This window comes from Phocoena sinus, chromosome 18 (assembly GCF_008692025.1).
Source record: "Phocoena sinus isolate mPhoSin1 chromosome 18, mPhoSin1.pri, whole genome shotgun sequence".
Lineage (NCBI taxonomy): Eukaryota > Metazoa > Chordata > Mammalia > Artiodactyla > Phocoenidae > Phocoena > Phocoena sinus.
In genome coordinates this window covers 51,594,567-51,621,325 of record NC_045780.1, presented here as the reverse complement: position 1 = coordinate 51,621,325, position 26,759 = coordinate 51,594,567, and the positions used below count along the sequence as shown (strand labels likewise).

Sequence of the window (26,759 nt, the reverse complement as noted above, 5' to 3'; positions counted from 1 at the left end):
CTGTGTCCTACCTTTGTTCACTCCAGAAAGTAGAACGGCCCAGAACTAGGAATTTTCATGATACACACTTAGAATGTATAAAGAATATTCTCTTACAATGCTTAGGAATAAAAGTCAATGAGAGCAGAGTCCTGAGATCTGAAACAAGTTCATGACTGACCTCCTCTTACACATGAACATTGTTGTCAGGTTTTTTTGTTTTCTCTCATTGTTATGCTTGACTTACAATGGTTTTTCTATTTTCTTCATTTCTCTTGTGTATCAATTGCAATTCTTCTATAAAGAAGAATTTCCCCTCTTCTCCATTTATTTTATTCAATTAAGTATGGACCCACAGTTAAATAACCTATGGGTTATAATCCTTTAATATAAATATTTATTCTGCGGCTCAAACTGTCCCAGATTTGGTCTCTGGGAGTTTCTTCAAGTTGTTTCCTATCCTTTTGACATGTTCCCATCATTTCTTGAGCACTTCCGTCAAAACCTGCCATGGCTTGAGCACTTCCGTCAAAACCTGCCATGGTCTGTAGTGTGTGTTCTATTCTATTTTGGGTTACGTGCATTTTTCTGGCACTCAAATCGTGCTATTAACCCACACTGAATTAGAGCTCACAAAAACTCCTAATCGTTACCCTATTTGCTACCATCACAACTGTATTTTCCCTTCTATGCTTATACTATTGACTTTCGTACTCAAGTGTAGAATTTTTATCTCAGTTAAATTTCATCATGATATATTTGGCCAACTGTCCTAACCTCCTGACATAAAATTAGTAGTCCTCTCAGTTTCCCACCATTAGTTCAGAGGTTGTCTTCTCTGTCTTTAAACAAGCCATTAATTCAAATATTAACAGATCAAGCCCTAAGATACAGCCCTATGGCATTCATTTATACATTCGTTCAAACATTTACTGAGAGCTCAATGTCCTCGGCAGCATGCCAGGTGCTGGGGACAGAAAATCAGATGCACTATGGTCCAAGCCCAGAGGGAGCCAGTAGGCTAGTATGGAAGATGACATAATGACAGTAAAGTGTAACACTTTACTGAATGACAGAGGTAGGCACCAAAAATCAAACCCATTCTAGACATGTGTTGGAGGGACACAGGGTAGTCTGTTAGGGCCACCAGGGACTCTTCTGGGTGCAGACTTAAGACATCTGGTTGATGGCGCTTGGCCACACACTGAACACACTTCAGGCCTCCCGGGTTTGGGCATATCAATAATGGGACTGTGACCTTGGATCTGCCAGCCAGGGGTCAGCCTCAGACTTAACCCCAACTACCCCTACAGACAGCATGACTAGGAGGTGGGGGGTGCCCTGGAGCCAGCACATCCCCACACAAAGTGAACACACACACACACACACACACACACACACACACACACTGGATTTTACTTTCACCATGCTGCTCATCACTGGGTAAACCGTACAGAGGATGAATGACACACTGTGGGGCAAACTGAAATGAAGTAGATGAATCCTACTTTAGACACACTAAAATAGAACTTCATTTGCCAGGGGAAAGCTCTGGACTGGTGAAAAACAAGACCAAAGTAACAGCTAGACAGAATAAGTGTGCTTTCCTCAAACGTATCAAGTACACAGCTAAAAAGAGGCATATCTGCAAAGAAAACATTTTTGTATGATGAGTAAACAAATCAATCACCATTTAGTGCTTCTACTGCTATCCCTGGGTATAAAGGATTGCATATAATTTACTAATTATTAATTGGTGACATAGGCACCAGTGAAAATACCACTCAATTATCATGGTGAAAGACAAAAAAGTGTCACAAGGAGAAAAGTTTCCTGTAGTGCTCTTAAGAGAAAGAAAGAAATGAAACAGTAAGATTTTCCTAATGGTGTTACAACTAATTAAAATTACATACAAAAATATTGTCATACTTACTACAAGACTGTATTCTTGAAATTCCATTTGCAGCTCCATGCAAGCTTGAGTCAAAACTCTGACTATTCCGCACGGTGACTGGAGAACTACCATTGCTACTAACAGCGGTTGTACTTGGCATCCGAGCTAGATTAGGCATACTTCTTCGGAGCTTATCTAGAAAAGAATTTTACTAAGTTAAAAATCACAACTTTTATGCCAATTAAATCACTAGCTTTCAAAATTAAATACAAATAGAAATCATGTTTTGTTCAATGACAAACAGAAATTATCACGTGTGTTATGAACTCTAGCAAGCTAATTAATTACTCCCGGTAGAGACAAACACACTCCATGTCTCCAGAAAGGTTCCACCAAACAGACTGCTAAAGTAAAGCACTTGTTCTATAAAAAGAGGGACGAATTAGGTAATCAATTAGCTGCTTGTTCCTATACAATAAGTGGATAAAACTGAATCAAAGTGAGGATAGAAAATAATCTTACAGTTTAAAAAAAAAACCTAGGAATTGTTACATGTTAATAATAATAAGAAAACCTAGAAGTGTCAAACCAGCAATTACTGAATCTTTTGCTTAGCATATCAACAAAGGAAGAAATTCTTAAAATTCTAACGAGAGGTTTTGACATATCCACTCATCACATCAACATGACCACATTAACTTCTGGAAAGTTTTAAGGGGCATGAGTACACCACCAAACCTTTGGAGACTTGAAAAAATGCTTCCCTTTCTTTTTCCTTGCTGAGTACATCTTCCGCCACTAAGGAGCAGCAGAGAGTCACTCACGCACAGACCTCAGTGCTGCTGAGATTTGAATTCAGCCACAAGAGGGCAACTCTACAATGTAGACAGTTTTCTCTTTAATACACACACCCCCAAAACTAAAGTACACATATCAGGTCACTCAAGCTCAGAAAACACAGGATACATCTGAATACTCAGTAAAAACCCATTCAAGTACAAAACCAGATTCATTTTTCTCCCCTTCACACACAGCTCCTTCTGCATCACTTAGATCCCTTGATTATAGCCCTACTCATCAAGTCACCTAATCCAAAAAGCGGCAGAATCTTCCCAGTTTCACCTCCCTTCTTCACCCTCGACTCCCAAGTCCTCTCAATTCTGCCTCATAAATATTTAACAAACCTCCCACTACCACCTAGTTTAGACCTCATTATTTGTCATCCACATTTTCACAAAATGTTCCTCTTAATTGGTCTCTGTACACCCTGTCTTGTTCCTCCCCATCTTCCATACAGCCAGTGACTTCTAGCCAGCCACTTGCTAAAAGCCCTCCAATCACTGTCCCTCCCCTTCCTCTGAAAGCCCAAGCTCCTGGACTGAGACAAGATCCTTCTAAGATACAGGCTCTGCAGCCATCTCTAGCCTCATCTCCTGCTGCCCTCGCCACACAGCCTACTTGCCAACCACAGTGGAGAATGGAATTTCCAAATACTTCACACTCTCTTGTACCCGTGAGCGTGCTGGTCCTTTCACTTGGACACCCTTCCCCACTTTGTAGGATGAATGAATGAACGAGTATTTCCTGTGTATATATACTATACAGTGTGTTAGACAAGGGAGTTCCCGACTCTCAGTGGGGTTATAGTCTAGACCATTGTTTCTCAATGTTTTCTTCTGCTATCAATCTTTAGGAATCCTTTAAGGAATAAAGGCAGCAGCCAGCTACCCACCAAACATCTAAATCTAGACCTGCAGTAAATACAGGGTTCAGGGGAGGTCCTGAGGCTAACACTGATTACACCATGCCACTGATAATCCCTGCCATACCCTAAAAATCACAGTTAGCAAATGTTCTGCAAGCTTTAATCACTTATCATACCTGGCCAACTATTCAAATACAGTAGCCCTACCCTGCCCCACCTTATGGGCAGGGGATACGTTCCAAGACCCTCAGCGGGTGCCTGTAGCCGCCCATAGTACAGAACCTTAGATATACGATGTTCTTCCTATACAGGTGCTGACAGGCAGGAAGCACACACAGCGTGGATACACAGGACAAAGTGATGATTCACGTCCCAGGTGGGACAGAGCAGGAAGGCACAAGATTTCCTCATACTACTCACGACAATGCACAGTTTAAAACTTACGAATTGTTTATTTCTGTCATTTTCCATTTAACATTTTCAGACTACAGTTGGCCATGGGTAACTGAAGTCACAGGTAAGAGTGGACTGCTGGGGGCTTCCCTGGTGGCGCAGTGGTTGAGAGTCCACCTGCTGATGCAGGAGACACGGGTTCGTGCCCCGGTCCAGGAAGATCCCACATGCCGCGGAGCAGCTGGGCCCGTGAGCCATGGCCGCTGAGCCTGCGCGTCCGGAGCCTGTGCTCCGCAGTGGGAGAGGCCGCAACAGTGGGAGGCCCGTGTACCGCAAAAAAAAAAAAAAAGTGGACTTCTGTATGCTCCTTTTAATCCTATGATCCCCAGAAATATACCAAGAACTTTCAAGAGCCATCCCTTTGGAAACCAGGCAATGCAGGAGCTACGGAAGTAGGAAATATTAACACGCACTTCTATTTTATTTATAATTATTTTCTTCTATCCATATTATTTTAAGAATTTAGAAAAATATTTGAGAGATTGGTTTCAAAGTTACGACTCTCATTCCACAATTTTGTCCAAATAATCCTCTGGTAACAAATGAAGGCTCAGATATCTGAGCCACGTTAATAAAAGTTTAAGAAAACAGTGGGGCTGGGGAGACCACCTTTACTTTTTCAGCACTTTGAACTTGTCCAGCGTTTCTACTCCAGGCAATGGAATGGTCATTATTTCATTTATTCCTTATGACAAACTTAGGTTAAAGGATTACATGTTACATAAAGGAGAACGTGTACCAGATGATTTGATGTCCAATTATACCTAAGTTTTCTAAGAAAGGGATGTTATTTGTCTACATTTTGTAGCCAAATAAGTGAGAGCTCAGAGGCATGAGAAGCCTGGGAAAGGTATAAGTGGTAGGCCAGGAGGGGAACCCAGCACGTACTGGCCTTCAGAGCCTGTGTACTCAGCCATTAAGTTAATTAGTCAGAAGTCCAATCCAGAGAACTGCTGTTGTATTCCATTTTCCTTTACGTGTGGAGACCGGACCTTTTAGAAAAATAGAACTACCACAGTCAGACACCAGGCTGAGAAATATTTCCACTTTCCTAACAGGAACCATCATAACACAGATTTGGGGACACCTAACCCTTTTCATAATGGTGTTGAATGTAAGTTAACACCACTTTTCTATGGTAGGACAATGATCCCGCTGACAACTAATCAAGATGCAGAGGGAGCATCTGCTTGACAGGCAGGATGTGATGCTCTAAGACGCTTGACAAAAAAAGCCTTTGCAGAAACAACTCTGTGCCCTCTCCCGCAGTTTTAATGATGCTGTGATTTTCGTTAAGCACATAAAATACTGTCTTCGATGTTATAGGCTTTAATAAATTACTCACTAGTGGCAGTCACTTTACCTGCCACTGTTTTCTTTTAAATTTGAAATCGGAAGGTATTAAAAAAGAGAGAAGTTCTGACTATAAAACCTTAAATATTTTCAAATGGTCTCTCAATTAGCATGAATAATACAAGTGCAGAGGAAGAAAAAGCAAACACTAAGCACATGATAGCAGGTGATGACTAGTATGATTTGTATTTGGCCTTGCAATATTTTAAAATAATTTGTTGGATCATTTCTGGCCCCAGGTTTGAGAAATGCTGCTGTATAATAATTAAAAGCTGTAACTCTATAAATATCGTTGGTTTCTCCATACTCTACAGGATTTGTGTGTGAGGGTCAGACTGATCATCAGTGCAAAAACATTCCAGGCTTAGAATATCACATGCTTATTCTCCCTATAGTTCTTGTAAGTCAAGATCTATAACTCCTGGGAGTGGAGAAGGAAGATAAATGATGAAGAGGGAAATAGAAAAAATTGCAAAAAAAGAACGACACATATTCCAACCCACCGTGCTGCCATCAGGACAAATCAACTTGCCGTTACACCACGCCAAACATCAGCTTCCATAGCCCCACTGCTGCACAGATCTTAATTCTAGATGTCAGGACACCAGAGGGAAAGACACATCCCGAACTTCCCCTAAATCTCGACGTGCACAGCAGCATCCTCTCCAAGCACACCAGGGTCCACACTTCCCATCCATCACTCTGGGCTAGAAGCAGGCCGTCAGAGATGGGGGGTTTTAAGAAAGACGAGAGAAGATGCGGCTCCGTGCCTCCGACTCCACGGAACTAGGAACTCCTCAACTTCCACAGCCCTGCTGTCCTACAGCTTTACCAGCCACAACACGAAGATGCTCCCCCATTTCTGACTCAGTCTGGTACCTCACAACGGTTTTCCTGAAGCTATAAATCTGGGACACGTAATCAGAAGCTGGTCAATTATAGATTTAAATGTACACCAACCAAACTGATAAGGTCTTAAGGATGTACTTAATAAGTCTTGGAAACATTTACCAGTTATTTATATTGACCTTAAAACCATTTCTTGACCACGTATGAAAGATCAAAGCACATCGAATACCAAAGGCGCATACAACTTACCTCCGTTGGTCCTATTTGGTTGCTGATCTGGAGTTTGGGCTTGAGGTGAATAATACTGTTGCTGCTGGTAATTATTCGAAGGAAAGTACTGGGACCCGGGGCTCCTCCTACACTCCCGAATGCTGGAGAAAGTCTGTGAATGGGGGATTCCTCTTTGGAAAGGTGAGCATCTTGGAAGACGAGGCTGAGGTGGTGGCAGGTGATCAAATTCCTCCTCGTCCTCCAGGCTGAATCGATCGTATTCTTGATCACTGCATGCCCCTTTTTTTCCTGAATTCAGTGACACACTGGAACTAGGTCTCGACACAGATGCTGAAGTAGAAGCATAATCTTGCCTGAGACCTACGGAACAACAGGGACTGGTATTTTATCTTATGAGGCATTTCAATCTGGCTTAATTATTAAGTTCCAATTCATCAAATATTTGAGGAAAATTTGTGTCAAGCAAGTGATTCAAGTGGAGACCCACTATCTTGTTCTTAGTTTATTAAATCCCAAGAAAACAGACACGTTTACCTACGAAACAGACAGCTAATACTGGACTATTCTGTTCTGGAAAAAGATTGCCCCAATTCCAGTGAATATTAAATATACCGCTACAGTTCATCGATCAGTATCTGTCGATTTCCCTGAGCCATCCCTTCTGGAATCTGGAGAGATACTTAGGAAGGTTACTTAGGAGACACTATTCATCATCATCTGGAAGTTTCTAGTTATCTCGTTGCCAACCCACACCTTTTTTTTTTTTTTGCAGTACGCGGGCCTCTCACTGTTGTGGCCTCTCCCGTTGCGCAGAGCACAGGCTCCGGACATGCAGGCTCAGCGGCCATGGCTCACGGGCCCAGCCGCTCCGCGGCATGTGGGATCTTCCCAGACCGGAGCACGAACCTGTGTCCCCTGCATCGGCAGGCGGACTCTCAACCACTGCGCCACCGGGAAGCCCAACCCACAACTTTTTTTAAAGTAGTCTATGCCTGACTGACTACTTAACTTCCGAGACTGACATCCAATCTTTCAGCCATATATTTTTTTAGAAAGAGTTACTGTTAGTGTACCATTACTAAATAAATAACAACATAAAATAACCGTTTTTCCTCTCAAAATGTATCTTATTAAATCCTGCATAAGCGTTACAATCTTTCTCACAGTAGCCTTGCCCAATTCTGAAAGCAGGAAACTGTTACGCTTAAATGATACTTGACTGTTTCTACTTATGTTGGCCTCAGAAGATAATTCCAAAATAAGCTTAGCCCAGGTCTGTGATCTACGTCTTCTTTTGCCTTAAGTGATACCATTAATACCCTTGAAGTAGTTCACTCTCAGATTAACTGTTGTAACCTTATTGCAGAACCAATAACTCAATGTTATTGGAAATAACATTTCCAATTATCTCTCCTTCAATAACTATGTATCTTGAGAAGTACAATTTTTATGGAAGTATAGTTGACTTACAATGTTTTGTTAATTTCTGCTGTACAGCAGTTATTCAGTTATACATATATATATATATACACATAATTTTTTAGATTCTTTTCCATTATGGTTTGTCTCAGGATACTAAATATAGTTCCCTGTGCTATACAGTAGGACCTTGCTGTTTAGCCCTTCTATATGTAATAATTTGCATCTGAGAATGCATTAATGCATGTTTAATTGAATTTTTATTAAGGTAACTACACACTCACATGCAGTTCTGGGAATAATAGAGATCTTCTGTGTACTCTGTCCAGTTTCCCTTGATGGTATCATTTTGCAAAATCATAGAATAATAGGACAACTATGATATCGGCACTTATATAAACCCATCTGATTTAGATTCTCCAGTATTACTTTTATATGTGTACGTGTTAGTATTAAATTCTATACAATTTTATCACCTGTAGGATCACATACCTACCACCACAGTCAAAAACAGGGCAGCTCCCTAAATCCCTCGTGTTGCGCTTTTATAACCACATCTACCTCCCTCCTGAGAGCCCAGGCCCTATCCCTAAGCCCCGGCAACCACTAATCTGTCATCCATTTCTAAAATGTTGTCATTCCAAAATGTTATATAAATGGAATTATACAGTATGAAATCTCCTGAGATCATCTTTTTCACTCAGCATAATTCCCTGGAGATTCATCCAAGATGGTAATGTCTATCAAAATTTACTCTTTTTTCTTGCTGAGTAGTACTCCACAGTATGGAGGTACCCCCAGCTTGATCAACCACTCACCTACTGAAGGACATCTGAGCTCATTCTGGTTTTTGGCTATTATCATAAATAAAGGTGCTATGAACATTCATATACAGGTTTCTGTGTTTCTGAACACAAGTTTCCATTGCCCTGGGATAAATGCCCAAGAATACAATGTGCTGGGCCTTATGGAAACCTCATGTTTAGTTCTCTAAGAAACTGGCAAACTGTTTCCACAGTGGCTACACTGGTGATGTTTTACATCAATGTATTTTGCCCAGAGTATGTCCTAATATTTTACAATGGTCATGAGACTGTGAGAAGCATTTAATTGCGCCACCTACAAAGCAGGATGGGATGAGAGAAAGAATAGAATTGTTTGCCCATTACCTGGGGAGAAATGCCTGAAACCTCCCCACCCCCTTAGATTTCAAGTAGAATCCTCTCGTTTAAAACGTTTTCTAGTTTAAAAAGAGGAACCGGGGCTTCCCTGGTGGCGCCGTGGTTAAGAATCTGCCTGCCAATGCAGGGGACACGGGTTCGAGCCCTGGTCTGGAAAGATCCCACATGCCGCGGAGCAACTGGGCCCGTGAGCCACAACTACTGAGCCTGCGCGTCTGGAGCCTGTGCTCCGCAACAAGAGAGGCTGCGACAGTGAGTGGCCCGCGCACCGCAATGAAGAGGGGCCCCCGCTCACCGCAACTAGAGGAAGCCCTCGCACAGAAACGAAGACCCAACACAGCCAAAAATAAATTAATTTTTTTTTTTTTTTTTAAAAAGAGGAACCTACTTTCTTCTTGCAGACGAGCCATGATCTGAACATCAGTGAGGTCCTGTAACTTATATCCCATGGAGATAGAATCATCCTCCAGCTCTGAAGTACTCAGTTCACTGTCTATGGATGACTGGGGACTGAGAGGGGAGCCCCTGGATGTGTAACCTAAAAACAAGGGAAACGTGTTGGTTACTTAGTCTAAAGAACTGCTATCTGCATGTGCTTTACAGTTCACATATCAACAGTCAGCACTTCAAGGCATTCTCCAATCAAAAGGCACAGAGTGGCTGAATGGATTAAAATAAAAAACAAGACCCATCTATATTTTTCCTGTTTTCATTAAGTCACCAAAAAACAACCAACACACCACTATGACAGGAGAATGGCAAGACAGTATGCACCTCTTCATGTGTTCATAATTCATACATACAAAACCACTTGTTTTGTTTTCTCAAATTCAGTTTTCATAATTCAAAAATCCACTCTGTGCTGTACACTAAAAAAATTGTTGAAAAGGTAGATTTCATGTTATATGTTTTTTTTTTTTTTACCACCGTAAGACAAGAAAAATCAATAATGCTAAATCTGCATCCCATTAGCTTAAGTATATATCTAAAGGCATGGTATAAGAATACATATCTTGTACATTTTCAATGAATAATCAGACATGCTTGTCTCTGGTAGTAATGGATTATATATTTTAAACTAAATTTTAATCTGGTCCATTTTTTAAACAGGTACAAACAGCAGTGCTATAAATGGATAAGAATATCACACATAAAAGGCACACATCCATACAGGGAAGCACATACAAAACCTTCATAATCTAGAATCGTCACAGGAGACTTGTAGTCACTCACGAAAGTGAGAAAGTAATGGCTTGAGATAGGAGAACCGAGGAAGAAAGGGCTGAAGGGAGAAAATTATAGGGATGGAATCACCAATGCTGAGACAACTATGAGACCGTCATCTCATAAAAAGCTACTATGACTATTCTTTCTACACAGCCCTGACTTAATAAAAAGCACCAACAATTTTTTAAACAGCAAGATATAATAAAAGTCTGATAATCTTCAATCATAATGAAAATCATAAAGACCTTTATTTTGTTCAACATTTAATTTTAAAAGCACATTATGCATTTGGTAACACATAATTATATATATATGCATTTGATAAAGAGTGAAGGCTGCCTACTGTACACAATTGAGAGCAGATTAATGACGTTAAAGTACAAATTAACCCTAGCCTTTGTCATTACCCAAAGTAAGTGTGCAGCAGACTCCCCATTGTGATAAGTAAGATTACCCTCAAGCTTTTCAATGAAAGGTGGATATTTAAGCTGTGTTTAGTGACTGATTTACAAAGCAAGCCGCTAGACGAGAAGTTGAAATATTACCTGTTCTTTCAGGTGTTAGTATTGCTTTATTTGAGGTTTTAGAGAAGCTGGGAGTATTAATGCCATTGCTATAAGGGCTGAGTCTTGCCACAGGGCTATAAGGAAAAGCCAGTGAGACATTTGAAGGGAAGAGACTCCGCCATCGGCTAGCTGTCACAGAAGCAGAAAATAAACAGCAGCGGTTAGCTATACAGAAGCAGACGTTGACTTGTCAGAGGGAGAAAGGGAAGAGGTTAACAAAATGAAGAGACAAAGCAACTTTTCATTCTTAACTGGCTCTCACTTATCTAAGGGAAAACATATGTAAAAGTGGGCTATTTGTGAAGCAGGGCCCTATTTCTACCTTCATTAAGAACCATTCAATCAGTGCCACCTTGATTACAGTCAGTATATCTATATAACAGTGAAAAGTTGTTTTTAATTTCCTCATTACTAATGTTTTCTATTTCTGCACAAAAATTTAACTGTTTTAATAATATAAAATGTTAATGTCAAAAGAAAAACTCAAGGAAACTTATCTTTAGAATTATGGGAAACAGTTCTTAATATTAACTGTTCATAGTCCTACTTTTTTCCCTAAGTTTTATTTTCAACCCATTTAATATTAATAAATGTTGACCAAAGAATTACTATGGAAACTTGTTCTGGGATTATGGAAGAAACTTAAAATGACTACTGTATCTTACTGCATCTCTGCTTGAGTCCAAAACAAGCTTTATGGAAAAAATGATCTACAAAAATCACAGAAGGGTATATATACACCAAAACTTAGTGATAGTTATTTCAGGTGGCAGGCATAGAGGTAACTGATAATCTGGATTTTTTTCTTTATAAAAAATGTTTTCCAAATTTTCTGCATTGAACATGTGTTATTTAGGTAACTTTTAATGGTAGGATTATACCTATTATTAATTTAATACTATAAAATAAGGAATTTTACCTGCATTGGCAGATGATCTAATTGCACATTATCTCTCCTGTCCTAATTAACATATTTCCCTCCTCCAAAACTACCAGCCCCTTGGATCTTGGGATCATAAAAAGACCCTAAATTGTAAAAAAAAAAAAAAAAAAAAACTTCAAGTCACACCTAAAATCACTTCCTCTCTCTTCATGACATAAATTACTGTGCTAGTCAAAATCCACTTTTCTAAAAAGCAATGTGCTAAAGCAGGACAGGAAGGAATAGATGAAAAGTATAAATTAGGTTAAGTTTCACTTTGAGCAATAACTTCGTTACATTTGCTGGAAATTCGACAAAACTTGAAGAAATAAGTATAAAAAGAACTGCTTTGAAATGCACTCCCAGGACACTTTTAATGAGAGATGGTAATGAGCAAATAGCTAAAAAGTGTTCAAAGATGGGCAGTGGGGTTGGAGAGGAAGAAACTGTGGGCTGTGGGCAGGCAAAAAAGTAACAAGCTCCAATCCTGAGACTGGTAAGGTCCTTGCATATTAGCACCACGGTTATTTATAAGAGCAAATGCTTCCTGTTACTTCAGCAAGAATTCTTGAGAAACAGCACCATCCCATTCAAACTACTGAAGAAATAACCTTTTCCTTACGCAGATGGAAGAACTAGTTGAGAAAACTACATTCACAGTGATTCTGCTTTCAGAATCCACAAGTTTCACGAAGGGGTCACTGCCAGGAAGCCTCATTCCTAGTTGACACCAGTCACGTCACTGATCCAACATGCAATTCCCAATCTGTGCCAGAGCAGAGACGTGCAGAGCTGGCACGCCCTTCCCTAAACCACCAGATATGTAAACCTGATCCCAAAACACACTGAGAAGTAGGGGTTAATATGCAACACACACCAGGTAGCTCTTCTCACATCTTCAATCTCTGTAACTCAAAGTTTCTCATTAAAAATTCTATATTAAAAAAAACCCAATAGTTCTTTGTGACAGCTGACTTGCTTAACAGTTGATGTTATGTTACACCAATATGATCACTCGCCAGGCAAATTACAGTGACTGCGTGTTCTCACCCACAGATGCAGGCGACAACGCATCACCACTAACCAGCATTCATTACTCTGCACAATAACTACTGTGACCCGGGCCTCCCGACACGATGGCACAGCGACTGTGGCTATGACAGCAAGATTCCAGCGAAGAACACAATTAGCATCTATTGCAAGAAAGAATGCTCTGCATTGTCCTTTGGCATGGAGGCTTTTAAGAAGAGGGAGGAGAATTATTGCAGAGACAAGCTAACAAAATAACGATGTTATATTAGTGCCCGAGGTTGTGGTGGAGAAGGAGAGTGGAGGGGAGCGGAAGCCACCGCATCCTAGTTATTCTTCAGTGTGTAGCTAAAGAATTGTAAGAACTGCAACAGGAAGCATTTCCGTAGAGGATAAAAACAAACATAAAGAACTTTCCATAGGGCAATTTTGTTTTTTCCATTTAATTAATTTAATGGATTTTCTGTATACACGAGGATGTCAAATTTTTTGAGAGGCTTGATGATGATCAAAATGACCCTAAGAAAGGAGCAAGACAACTTCTGATAAAGGAGAAAATGGGTGATGAACTTCTGAACAGCTAAGTTTTCCTATCCTCCTACTCTAAAGTTCTATCGGTAAGTACAGGGCTTCTCCAACTTGGATCAAACATATCATACTTGGCAAGGCTTTCATTCCCAAATACCTAAGTTAAACTCTCTCCCAGAACACTTCTGTCTGCACACTCTGTGGTCCTACTGCCACTTCCTTCATCAAGACCTCGCCATCTCTCACTAGATTATCGCAATCTATTCCTCAGCCAAGTTCCGGCCACCAACACTGCCCTCAGAAAGCTTGCTCTGAGCATCACTACCAAGCTTGTGCTGGTCATTGATTATTTTAACTGTGTTGCTCTCTTCCTTTCTAAAGTAGCACAGTGGCTTTTCATCCAATACTAGATCTCAGGTACTCCAGATCACCTCACTAGGACCCTTATCCAATGCCCTATACCTCACTTCCCACATCTAGAGTGTTTCTAAAGCTTCCTTGTTAAGAATACAATTGGTATTGGTTAAACTTTCGACTTTGCCACCTTCTGTCTAATAAGCATTTTCTATTGAAATAAATGTGACAAAGTACTAAGTTGTGGACAGATACCTCATCTTTCGGCAAGAAACTAGTTTGAGTGTCCAATGGTCTACTAGGTTATTTTTTTTGTACACCTTCAAAGTTGTCTAACTTAAAAAAATTACACTATATCTGTGAAGCTATTTTTGTACATTAGGCAAAGTATAACCCCCCTGCAAAAATCAATTTGATAAATGCTCCAGTGATGATAATATCAAGAAAAATCATAAAGGATAGGTAATGGGATAGGTTTAAGAAAGAATCTAAATCTTTTAAATTTTCCACACTAAAAATTACTCCTAACAAAAAAGCTCCCAGAAACATGACCCTCCTACAATGCCTTGATCATCTTTGCCTACACTCATAGTATATACAGTAAATATTCAAATTTTTGTTGAATATATATATCCATGCATATAATCAAAATATAATTTAAGAATGCAGTATGGCTTAATTCACATAAAATGAAAAAGAGTAACTGATCTAATATGTAAATCTTAGTGATAATCCTCAAAAGGACAGTACTGCATCTACCTAAAAGAGTTCAAAATAAAGCAACACTCTATTCTGGAAATAATCATTTTCACACTTTCCCCTTGTTATAGACAGAGCCAGTTGAGTACCCAATACAATGTCTGGCACATAGTATATAATCGATAAATGTTGAATGTGGTCAAAATCTTGGCAGATTCACTAATACTCCCCTATTTCAAACCATTCTACCATTCCCACCTTGACATCTAAATGATTTTGCCAAATTTCTTAAACTTAATATAACTAAAATTTAGTATATCTTTGAAGACAAAGGTAAGTCTAGACATTTCAGCCTAGCTTGAGGCCCAATGAAGAAATATACCTGTAGCAGCACTTCGTTAATACTTCCCAGTAACCGCTAAATTGTTGAATTTTATGTGTGTGAATCTTCTGGTTTCGAGCTAAATGATTTTATATCACTAACGGCCAGGTCCTGTGCGGAGTAACTGACGCATCTGGAGTAAACAGGCTTCAGCCTAGATGAGCTAGTTCCTACAATGCACAGTTAAAGTGAAGGATTGTGCCAGGAACACTAGTTGGCAGTAAACCATGCAAGAAGCCTACAAAGCTTCCTCAAATTCTTGAGATGCCAACGTTTCTTAAAATCAAAGAAACCATATACAAAACAGCTGAAAGTGTGTTCAGTGGAATTTCTGTACACCCAACTATCAGTGTAGCATCTGAGTTGGTTTGAGTTGGGTGAGTCCTGGAGGGCTGGACTCTTACTCTGCCTAGTGGCTTCTAACAGTACAGACACACTTCTAACCAGGTGCTGTGGTCTGATTTTTTGTGTCCCCCTAACATTCATACGTTGAAATGCTAAACCCCAAAGATGACGGTATCAGTAGGTGCGGCCTTTGGGAGGTGCTTAAGTCCTGAGGGTGGAGCCCTGAATGGGAGTAGTGCCTTATAAAGAGGCTCCAGAGAGATCTGCCACGTGAAGATACAGGGAGAAATCTGCAACCTGGAGAAGGCCTTCACCAGACCATGCTGGCACCTGATCTCGGACGTCCGGCCACCAGAGCTGTGAGCAATGAAGTTCTGCCATGTATAAGCCCCCCAGTCTGTAGTGTTCTGTTATATAGCAGCCTGAACAGACTAAGGCATGGGAAGTTATCCTAAAAACTGGACCTACTCTACTTCTCCCATCTTATTTTTTTTTTCTTTCTCATCCAAGAATAAGACTCTAAAAGTCAAAACTGCAGATTGCAGAGACCATGGCTCACTAATTTCCCACATCCTGTCACTTGTCTCTCTCACAAAGCAGGTGATCTGGAGCATCACTCCAGAAGGTTGGAATGATCCCAGCAGTGTGAGGAAATCAGTCTAAAGCAGCCCTAGAAATGTTTTCTTTCTGCAGTTTTTAATAAGCCTGATGAAAACTCATTAACAGCAAATCTGAGTTCTGTTTTACTAAAATTCACAGAACTGCCTTCTACATTAAGTCATATTTTTGTATCTCCTTGCTCGTGGCTCTTCTCAGCTACCCAAATTTATATTCTCCATCATTCCCTAAACCAGGAGCTGCTTTGAGGCCAACTATCTGTGTACTCCTGAGCCAAAAAAAAAAAAAGAGTCTAGTGCTCCAGAATAATTCAGACACCCAACATTTACAGACCACACCCAGAGTCCTTCCTTTATTCAACATTTACCAACAGATACCAAAAAAATAAAGGTCAGTCTCCTGGAGCGATCTCTTCCATAGGTACACACAGCACAGAGTTCTTTTCCTGCTCAATTCCCACAGTCATTCTGGGAAATCTGCCTGGCCCCTATGCTCCCACCTGCTTTCCTAAAATTCATTTTTCTATTCATTTGAGTAGGCACCCACCATGGTGGCTCTCCAGTGCCAGATGCTACAGATACTGAGCTGTGTAAAATATGGTTACTGTTCTCCCGTCCTTCCCACTTCAATTTCTAAAGACCAGTAGTGCAAAAGACAGGCAAGTAACAAGAGTCCAAGCGCCATGACAGCACCACGAAGTGCACGCAAAGTGAGGAAAATGGTCACCTTTGAGGGAATCCAAAGACTTCACCAGAAGACATGATGTTTAACATGGCCCTTGAAGGTTGAGGAGCTTATCTCCCAGGGTACAATGCCATTCTACATATTCATTCTGGATAACACATGTGAAGTCACGGAGGCACGAACAAGCAGTGCATATTCAGGGAATGGCCGACGTTAGGACTGAAGCATAGGGTATATGTGGAGAAGAGTTAGGGCTGGAGAGCTTGGGAGGATCCGTTTCTGCACTGTCATGTATAGTAGAGGCTTTAATATTCAAGTACTGTCTTGACTTTGAGAAGGAGAAAGTCATGATCAGATATGTATTTTCTGACGACATATAGAATGATGGACTAATTGGGTAGAGATTGATGATTGGGGGACCAGTTAGGAGGCTTCACAGTGCAGCTGGTGAGACACCACAAGGTACCAAACTAAAGTACTGGCAGAACATTTGGTGAGAACATGTTAAGCCACATCTGAGCTGAAGTGGAAGTATCTGGTGAGCCAATGAACACAGGGAGTGGAGAAAAGGAGTAAGGCAAAGCTAACACCATGGATTCTAAGACACAGATGCCATCCGCTAAGACGGGAAACATGAGATCAGCATGCTTAAGAAGAAAATGAATTAAATTCGAGATACTTGTAGGACATGCCTATGTGCTCGTGTCCAGTAAGGAGTCAGAATTCAGGAAAGAGGGCAAGAGACAAAGAGATCAGGGTACATCAACAAGTAAGTGTTAGATGAAACCGCAGCCATGAGTGAAATCACCCAAGCAGAATATAAAGAAGGAAAAGAGAAGAGGCCTAAGGAAGGAACGTTTAAGAGTGGGTACGGGAAGGATCAGTGGAGGTGGCGGGAGATGAAGGTGGGTTTTGTGGCCTCTTACCTGTAGATCAGAAGGCAATAAACATGCTGAGAAGGCAGAGGCTGGAATAGAGAACCTGGCAAGTATTAACAGTAATGACCAGCCCACCACTGAGACAAGCACAGATTATTACCTAGGTGAGTCTGGAGAGCATATCTCCGTGATGATACTAATCTCAACAGGCAAGCCTAAACAAAACACTTGAAGATGTTAGCAAGTGTCCTTTTTATGATTCTCTAAAGGGCATTTATGTCCTACTGGTTTAGGTTTAGATAGCTGAAGTGTGGTGGCCATATTACTCATGGAAATGTCAAAGTGACACCACCTGTGTCATAAAGGAAAAAAGCCCTAGTGACTAAAGGTTATTTGCCACTGGGGAATTTTAGAGATCTAGGGTAAGATCTTGGTAAGAAGAGTTAGATGTGGGTCTGGAAGGGCTAGGTGGCTGTATTCGATGCCTATGAAAGTCAGAGATGAAAGTCACAGCAACAGGCCAACACAAGAGTTGGCAAACATTTTCTGTAAAGGGCCAGGCAGTAAACATTTTAGGCTTTGCTGTCATATGGTCCCTGCTGCCACCACTCAACTCCGCCAACTCTGCCATCACAGCATTAAAGCAACCACAGACAATACATGCATGAACGAATATGGCTATGCCCCAACAGAACTTTATTTATATATATACCAAGAGCTGAATATCATAGAAATTATGGGTCATGAAATATTACTGTTCTTTTAAATTTTTTCAACCGTTAAAAAATGTGAAAGAGGCCATATAAGATCAGGCAGAAGGCCAGGTATGGCCATAACTTGCCAACCCTTGGACTATTATACATACAGGTTTTGTAATATTCCCTCTGATAAACGCACAGGATTAGAATTCTATTGCAAGGGTATGTCAAGGGTTAAGACATAACAACGATAGCCAATAGCATTCTTCTCTACTGTCACTTTTCATAACATACTGTAATAAAGACCAACAAAAGACTAAAAAGACATTGGACACCAGAGTTCCAGGCTCCATCCTGCCACATGCTAGTTCTCAGATCTGGAGCAGATCAATGTAACATCCTTGTGTTGCAGCGTTCTCATCGGAAGAGAAGGTATGTTTGTCAGAGGGTAATAAGCAGGGCTGTGGCGAGTATAAGACAAACGTTTATACCATGTATTCACAAACTACAAAGCATTTTTTAAGGAAAACTACTGAAAAGTTACAGCAAGTTGGGGCAAAAACGTCTTCTAAATTCTGAGGGAAAATGTTCTGGAAGCTAGGTGGGAGAAAGGAGAGTGCAGAAATGATCCGCTCTTCCACTCTTCCTAATACTCAGGCCGTTTAACCTGCCTTCTCAAAATGATGGGCATGCTTTTTACGTTCTAGCTCAGCTAGACAATTTCACAGGCTTAATCTTTCCTCAGCTGTTAGCAACTCAGAAGCAAAGTACTGAACCTTGAACTTTCAACAGTTTGACCAGGATGGGTCAACAGTTCTCACTTATTTACCCAAAGGCTATCTCAGAGGAAACAAACGTCCCAAATGACACATTTTTAAGAAATATGGTTTCTTCAAAACCACAAGCTTCTAAGTCATATCTCTGAGTCTTAAACAATGATGTTCTTTACCACAGAGTCCTGGCAAGTAAAAGAAAAGGAAGCAAGGAGAGATTAACAATCATTCAATCCTTCCGCTTTTATTCTTTCTTTTATACAACAGGTAGGCAGGCCTCAGTTCCAAGCCAAACAATTAGAGGAATTCAACTACATGGCTCTTTACTAACACCAGGTACAGAGTGGTTTAGGATCAGCAAAGGACAGGCGACATCAGCTCTTTTAATACTTTCTGTTCTCCTTATATTGGCAGGAAGCTGTATCCAGACCACAGCATTTTGCTCTAAGCCCACAAACCACCGGGGCAGGAAGATCTCCATTTTCACAAACCATCCCCTCCAGAATAAACTTCCTAGGTGATTATATTACAGCTTTACATACCTACAGCCTACAGAAGTGCTTGGACTAAGCTTAAACAAGGGAATTAAGAACCCTAGGAAAGACAGTATTTTATTGGTTCACTCTTACAAACTCTGACTGCACAGACTGAGGGAAAGGTTTTCTGGAGTAAGTTCACAGGAAGTAATAAGCACTGCTGACTCGGCTCCAACCCGCGCCAGCCCCCTGAAGTAGTAACATATGGTTTGCAGCTTATCTGATCCACTATTTTTACTGGGTGAACCTGAGCAGCATTAATTTCTCCACAGCTCTCCCCAGCCTGATAAATAAGCATATGGGATCTAGGAGGTCCTTCTACTGCTCTGAAACAGGTGGTCATACTGCTCTTTCCAGACATACAAAAAGTAAAGAGGATTCAACTATTATGCACATGCCAGTGGACTGATATAAGGAGAAAGGCTAAAGAACTAGCAGATGAGGGCCTTAATTGGTGTAACTGGTATTCTTAGGGGCTTTTTTTTTTTGGCGGTACGCGGGCCTCTCACTGCTGCAGCCTCTCCCGTCACGGAGCACAGGCTCCGGACGCGCAGGCTCAGCGGCCATGGCTCACGGGCCCAGCCGCTCCGCGGCATGGGGGATCCTCCCGGACCGGGGCACGAACCCGCGTCCCCTGCATCGGCAGGCGGACTCTCTACCACTGCGCCAGCAGGGAAGCCCTCTTAGGAGCTATTTAATCAGAGTAAGTTAGTCATCACCCCCAAGTCTCTCAATCTTCAAATTACAGCTAGAAAAACCTACTAAGTTAATTTGAATCTTTTCCCACAGGTTCAGTCCATTCAACCTACAATGACAAATGTAATGATTTAAAATTATATGTTTTATATATATATGATACATCACACCTATGATCCCGGAACATTGTAGATACTCAGTATTTAAACTTCCAGTTATATGCAAAATGTAATAATTTATAAAAACATGACTTACATACCACCTTCAAAAAACATCTAATAAAACAGTTCATTTACGCATTTAAATAATACCTAGAGCTAATCAAGAAAGTCACTTTCAACATTAGGATTAAGTTTAATATATTAGGTTTGAAAGTAACTAAAAGATGGTGTATACCCTCAATGATTGGCATATAAATGTTTAAGATTTGTTGAATGAGAGTTACAAAATTTCACCACGAAGGAGTGTTACTTGATAACATTTACTCCATAGGGATCAGAGTTTTATAATTATTCTTGATCTGAATTTCATCGTTAAAGTAATCTAGCTGGTTAAAGTATCTCATCATCATGAGTTAAGGCACTAGACCTTTTCTACTTCTCAGACCCTAACCAGTCCCGAGGCCACACGCCGAATGCTCCTCTCTCCCAGCTACTACTGGATCCTTCTCAGGTCTTCTCTAACCAGGACAACGGTCTAAAAGTAAAGCTGGAAAATGAGACTTGGGAAGGGAAATTCTGTGGACTGTCCACTTGTTTCCACTTCATCACTGGTCAAAACTGAAGATAAGCTGTCAGCTTTAGGCACACATGGACCAAATCCAGTGTTATCCGGGACTGGAGTGACCTCTATGACTTCACAAGTCACCATCGTCATCAGACTTCCCATCTGCAATTAACAGGGGAGGTTAAAAATAAATCTAACTTCAGTAGTAATTAGACTTCAAAGGCATGTTTAAAAATTCCCTTGTACAGAAGTCATTTCTCCCTTGGGCCTGACTGCTATGGCTTACATCAAATTTAAGGACAGTGAAAATGGCCACAGAATGTGAGAAGAGGGCCCATGTGAAAGTAATAATGTAACCTGCAAAGAACAAGGGAAAAGAGTGACCTAAGGATCTGTCAACCATGCGATGTTGTCATGCGGATTGCAGACGGCTGCTCTCAAGTTAGACTACAGCCACAACGCAAGCCATGACAGCCGGCTGGAACAACTTCCACATTCTACACGGCAATTATGAGATAAGGAAGATGCTACAGAATCTAATTCCATGAAGAAATAGGCTAGATGATCTTAACGTTTGAATATAGGGGGTTCCCCCCAGCGAACACTAAGGATAGACTAGATCACCAATAAGAGTCTCCCTGCCCTTGAACATGTACAGTGTGGTAAGAATCCAAGCCCAGTAGGCTAACAGAAAGCACTAGAAGCTCCTGAATAGAAGAGTGATGGAAATGGAATTTGAACCATCCTTCCTATTTAGCATCTCCTGGGCTAGGGTACTCTTCCGCCAGTAAGGGGCACAATGTGTGTGGCCTACATTCCAGTGGCAGAAAAGGCCTCTGACCTACTAGTCTTGAGTGGTAGTAGAAAGTAAACATATCAATATAAAGAACGGAGCTTTGACAAAGCAAAAACTTTTTTTGGCCCTAAAACTAACCACTTCCATGATTTTATTAAAATACCTGCACGTAGAAGAACATTCAAATATACATAAAGGTTATAACAACCAGATCCATTTGGCAGGAGTTTTGCTTTGGAATTTGGGGACAATTATATAATTCGTATAAAAGCGCAACTTTAAGTAGACAAACCAGCACCAGCTTGTTGGTACCTGACTCCTCGTGGTGAAAAGGTTGGACATTTCGTGCATGCGTACCCTCTCTTACCTTCCACCTCGGTTTGACGGTTCTATCTGGACACCGTCAACGTTTATTGTATTTTCGTTCTGTGCAATAGCTGTGCTTCGGACAAGGTTTAAGGTGATCACTGGATGTCAAGCCACATAAACATGGCATTTCAGTGTTTTGGTGTAGTAAGTACAATTAACTGGAGAACTGAGCATTGTGAAAGGACGGCAGCAAAGAAAAGTAACTGGCACTAGACCCCAACAACTAGGGGAAGGACATCGTAAGCCCTCAGAGTCAAATCACTTTCTTATTTTATCTTTCTTGGTTTCTCCTAGGTCATCTTGGTGACCTAGGGTTTATAGATCTCATGGATCTCTCTCCTGGTACTTTTCCCGCCATTAAAATAGGGTGCATAAAGTAAAAATTTCTATATCTTTGCAGATCCAAAACCCTCTCCCACTTGTCTCCACAATTTACTATTTGCCTGGGTACAAAATCACAGTTTGAAAATAACTTCCCCTCAAAACTTTAAAGACAATATTGCCCATCCAATATTACTTATGAAATATCTGAGGTCTGTTACTGTTGTAGATAACCTATTTCTTCCTTTGAACATTTTTAGGAATATTATCCTAAGCCCTGGAAAATCTGAATTAAACCAGGATGTCTAGGTGTAGGTCTCTTTTCATCTATCCCAGTTCATGCTGAGGGCGTGTCTTTTTTCAGCTCAAAGAGATCTTCTTCCGTAATTAACTGATTCTTTCTTCCTCTAAACTATCTGTTCTAGCTTCTAAAACTTAAAGATTAGAGGTTGCAGACCTGTCCTTCAAGTGCCCTAACTTCTCTCAATTTTCCCTCTTTTGGGGCAATTCCTTTGTCTAATTCAGATAAGCAGCTTGGTTCTTAGCCCTGTCCGTTTTTATTTCAGTACTTCCAAGAAATTAAAAATGACTAAAAGTAGTAATAATTTGACTACTGCTCTTCCTAGCAATCTGTTCTTGTTTTAAAATTGTATTACTACTCTCTTGAATCTCAGCACACTGAGCTCTCTATTCCCCTAGTTACTTCTTTCCTACAAAGTCAGCTGGCCTTTTTATTTTGTTCATGCTATTAGTTTTCTCAAAAAGCAAGTGAGACTTGGTTGCTGGTTCGTATTTATGAATAAAGGCTAAGTTCATCTGAATACAGGTAACTGGCGTGAGTTTCTTTTGCACCAGTATAGGTATTACCCCAACAGGCCTCTAAGGAAACTAACAACAGACAGTATGTAAACAGGTGGATTATTTCATAAGCAAGTTCTCCATACGTGCCTGGACATGCAGCAGTAGAGCAGCTGAGATCCCAACAGCACAAAGGAAGGAGGTCTCTATCCTAGTGGTGGAAGGTAGCAGGCTTCCGAAGTTCATCTAATACTCCTCCCACCCTCTGCTCAGTCTACTATGGACACCTGAAGTCACCTTGAGCTCTGCTTCTCAATCAGATCTCTCTGCCTTCTTTAAAAATAGTTATCTGGGGGCTGTGGCGCAGTGGTTGAGAGTCCGCCTGCCGATGCAGGGGACACGAGTTCGTGCCCCGGTCCGGGAAGATCCCATATGCCGCGGAGCGGCTGGGCCAGTGAGCCATGGCCGTTGAGCCTGCGCGACCAGAGCCTGTGCTCTGTGCAATGGGAGAGGCCACAACAGTGAGAGGCCCGCGTACCACAAAAAAATAAAAAAAATAAAAAATAAAATAAAAATAAAATAAAAATAGGTATCTGGTTTGACCCTGAAGATTAGACATCCCCACCACTTGCAGTCATCATCTTTAGCACATGCCAGCGACTCCTACTGCTAGAGTATCCTTTTCCTGATCCCACTTTCCTTATTTAAAAATGCTATGAAAATGGAAAATCACACACGATTACATTGCATGTGCATATATACACACGTATATGAATACACAGGCACACACACTAAAACCTGAATTTCAAAAATTGATACTTTTACACACACACACCCCATCCACTGAAATATATCTTACAAGTGGAAAAATATTAAACTCACAGGTACACAATGACAAGAGCTCCAAAATTCAAACACATGAAACTTGTCATTATATAAAAGTATAAAGCTCCATGTATTATAAATAAATGAGACTATCAAAGCCTTATATTTTCAAAGTAAATTAAGCACCATGAAGTTTGGCCACATTTTAAACTACTGCTTCCCATAGGAGGTCACGCAAGAAATTCAGGATATTAATGAGAGAAGCAGGAGAAAACATTTCCAAGTCTAACTAAGTTAAAGAATCATCCTAAAAAATGCTAAAGCCCAACTGCAACATCCCAAAGAATTTCTAAAATCACTATTTCAACTCTCCAAATTTTGCCAGATTTCAAAAAAGGGTCAGTCTTGTAAGACAATTCAGATAATACCCTGAATTGTAGCTTTCCTGTCCAAAGTCATGTCACTCCTTTGCTTAAAACTATTCAAAGGTTTCCCAACCATCTCAATAGAAAGTCCAGAGTCCTTAACTCTAGTTTCCTTTAGAATCACTCAGCTCAGGTTTTCTCCCTGCCAGTGGTCTGCCAGTTCCTCTCACTTCACGAGTCTCCTCCCATCTCAGGGCCTTTCCACATGCTGCTCCTATGGTCTGAGCTGCTCCCCTGCCCTCCCCTGCCACAGAGTTACCTGCTGAACTTTTGCTGACTCTTCAATATGTCACATCCTCAGGAAAGCATTTCCTGGCCATACCCCTCAGACTCAGGTCCATAAACATCATCATGCTTGTTTTAAGGGAAAGGAAGAAAGAAGAACAAGAGCTGCCATCTGTGTCATCTGTTCCCTGTACTAGACTGCTTGCTCCAAAGGCCAGATGCTGAGTTCATCTTGCCACTGTACCCTTAGTCCTTAGCACTGAGCGCTAGCAAGTGCTCAATACACATTTACTTCATGGTTTAGCATCTGAATCATCTCTCTGGTCAAGGCCCAGCGTCTCAGGAAAGGTTGTCTACAGATTCTTGCAGAAATTGTTTGGTAGAGGTCCCAAGAAACAGGTATGAGCACCTACCAAAATAAAATTTTACTGCCATAAAGGCAAGTGTAATCAATCATCAGAGTAGTGTGAAAGCAGGAGACAACTGCTTTGGGAGAATCTCTATCATTTCTTCCCATTGGGGTGGGTAACAAAATAGCACGTCAATTATGTGTTCATTATAACAAACATTATGCACTGTCATAAGTTATTGCTTATTTTGATAAACACCTTTCTAATCATGGTGGAAATGCAAAAGAAAAAAACAAATAGAAACACATGCATAATTGGCAAAAGAAAGGAAAGGACAATTGTTTAGGAATATCTGGCAAATACATATCTATGTTTGTTGGCTATAATGGTATAGAAACTGTGAATTTCATGGGAACACAATCCCTAATTATTTGTTACTTTACTGTACTCAACATCATTCCTAATAATGAAGCAAATACAATGATGCTATTCGGAGCCTAAGAGCAAAGCAAGGATGTGATGGAAGCACACAGACGTAATGCATCTTCAACTTCCAGCACACAGAGATAATAGCAAATGTCAAGAAACCCTGTTTCTGCACAAAAATTTCAGTGTGATTCCAGATTACTTTTCCAATGAGAAAGGGAATCCTTTACAGAGCTTACCTAAAATGAACCGCACAGACTAAGTTTTAATTTTGTGTTCCAAATGTGACAGAGCACCTGAAGACTGGAAACACGAGCTGGCAGAGATAGCATCTTGGGCCCCGCAAGGAGAGACTGGGCAGGCTCCAGGAGACAAGACACTCGATAAGTTTCTTAATGTCTCAGTTCAATCTGTGTGGCTTTTGCAAATGAAAAAGGCCACCTTCAGAGCCCTGGGTTAGTCGACAACTTTCTTCTTCATTGGCTAAATTTAGAGAGAAACACTCCATCATAACAACTGAGACAAGAATGGGAACTGGTGTCATATGAAGAGAAAAACTCAGCTAAGAGGTAATAGCTATTCACATTTGCTTAGTATATAATCCCAGAGGAAATGAGAGATGGTCCCAGGGAAACATGACCCAAGATAGCTAAGTGTGCAGAGCTACACTATTGGTGCAAACTATACCCACACTCCTCAAATGTGACCTGTCCTGATTCAATAGTTATGGACATTCAAGAATCTTAAGGCAAGATAAGCTTTTATTAACTGGCCCCAAATTAACTGAGCCACATATTGGGTGTTTCAAATTACTTAGATAAGCTTTTGGATCATTATTTGGTTATCTAACATCCCAGCCTCATGACATGGACTTAACAAAAGAGTCTAGATTAGCCTTATTCCAATTTAGAATATCATGTGAGTTAATGCTACCCATGAAAGTTCTATGGGTATTTGTTATTTACATTCTAAAGGGGTGGAGGAAGTGGGGAAGAAGAAAGAAAAGCATGTCAGAAATGAAATATTAATACATATAGATCCGAGAAGCAGGAGAAAAAGAATAGACCACAGAGGTCCTCTTGAATTTTCTACTATTCCTGAATAAACTACACTCATAAAACTTCAATTTGAGATCCCTAACTCTACCAAGTATCTTTATATATAGGGAGAGAAAACAGACCCACTCCCCCAAAGAAAAAAATACTCTTCGCTTTCTATAAATAGCCAAACTAAGAGGATTCCCTGTATTTTTCTGGGTTCAGTCTCTGAATAAAGAACTGCATATTAGGAATGTGTCCATATATTTACATGGTACTTCACATTTTTCAAACTAATTTCTCATTCAACATTTCCTGAAATCTTTGTAACAGCCCTGTGAAATCTGTTAAACGTCCCCACTTATAAGCAAGACATTGGAAACAAGTGATGTGCTCTTAACCACAGAGTCAAGTAGGGCTGAGGCACTAGATCTAACTACTAGATCAAAAACCCTTCCCCCA

General features: G+C 40.6%; 1 protein-coding gene across 2 annotated transcripts in view; it reads right to left on the bottom strand.

Annotated features, from left to right (window-relative positions):
- Positions 1 to 26,759, bottom strand: part of SLAIN1 (SLAIN motif family member 1) — a 60,434-nt gene that overhangs the window by 11,232 nt on the left and 22,443 nt on the right. Inside the window, exons 3-5 of one of the 2 annotated variants that reach the window (XM_032610685.1) lie at positions 9,453 to 9,602; positions 6,483 to 6,824; positions 1,913 to 2,068 (exon numbers count right to left, since the gene is read on the bottom strand). In XM_032610685.1, the coding sequence (XP_032466576.1) occupies positions 1,913 to 2,068; positions 6,483 to 6,824; positions 9,453 to 9,602 (648 nt within the window). The remainder of the gene's footprint in view (positions 1 to 1,912; positions 2,069 to 6,482; positions 6,825 to 9,452; positions 9,603 to 26,759) is intronic. The other variant, XM_032610686.1, reaches the window with a different exon arrangement.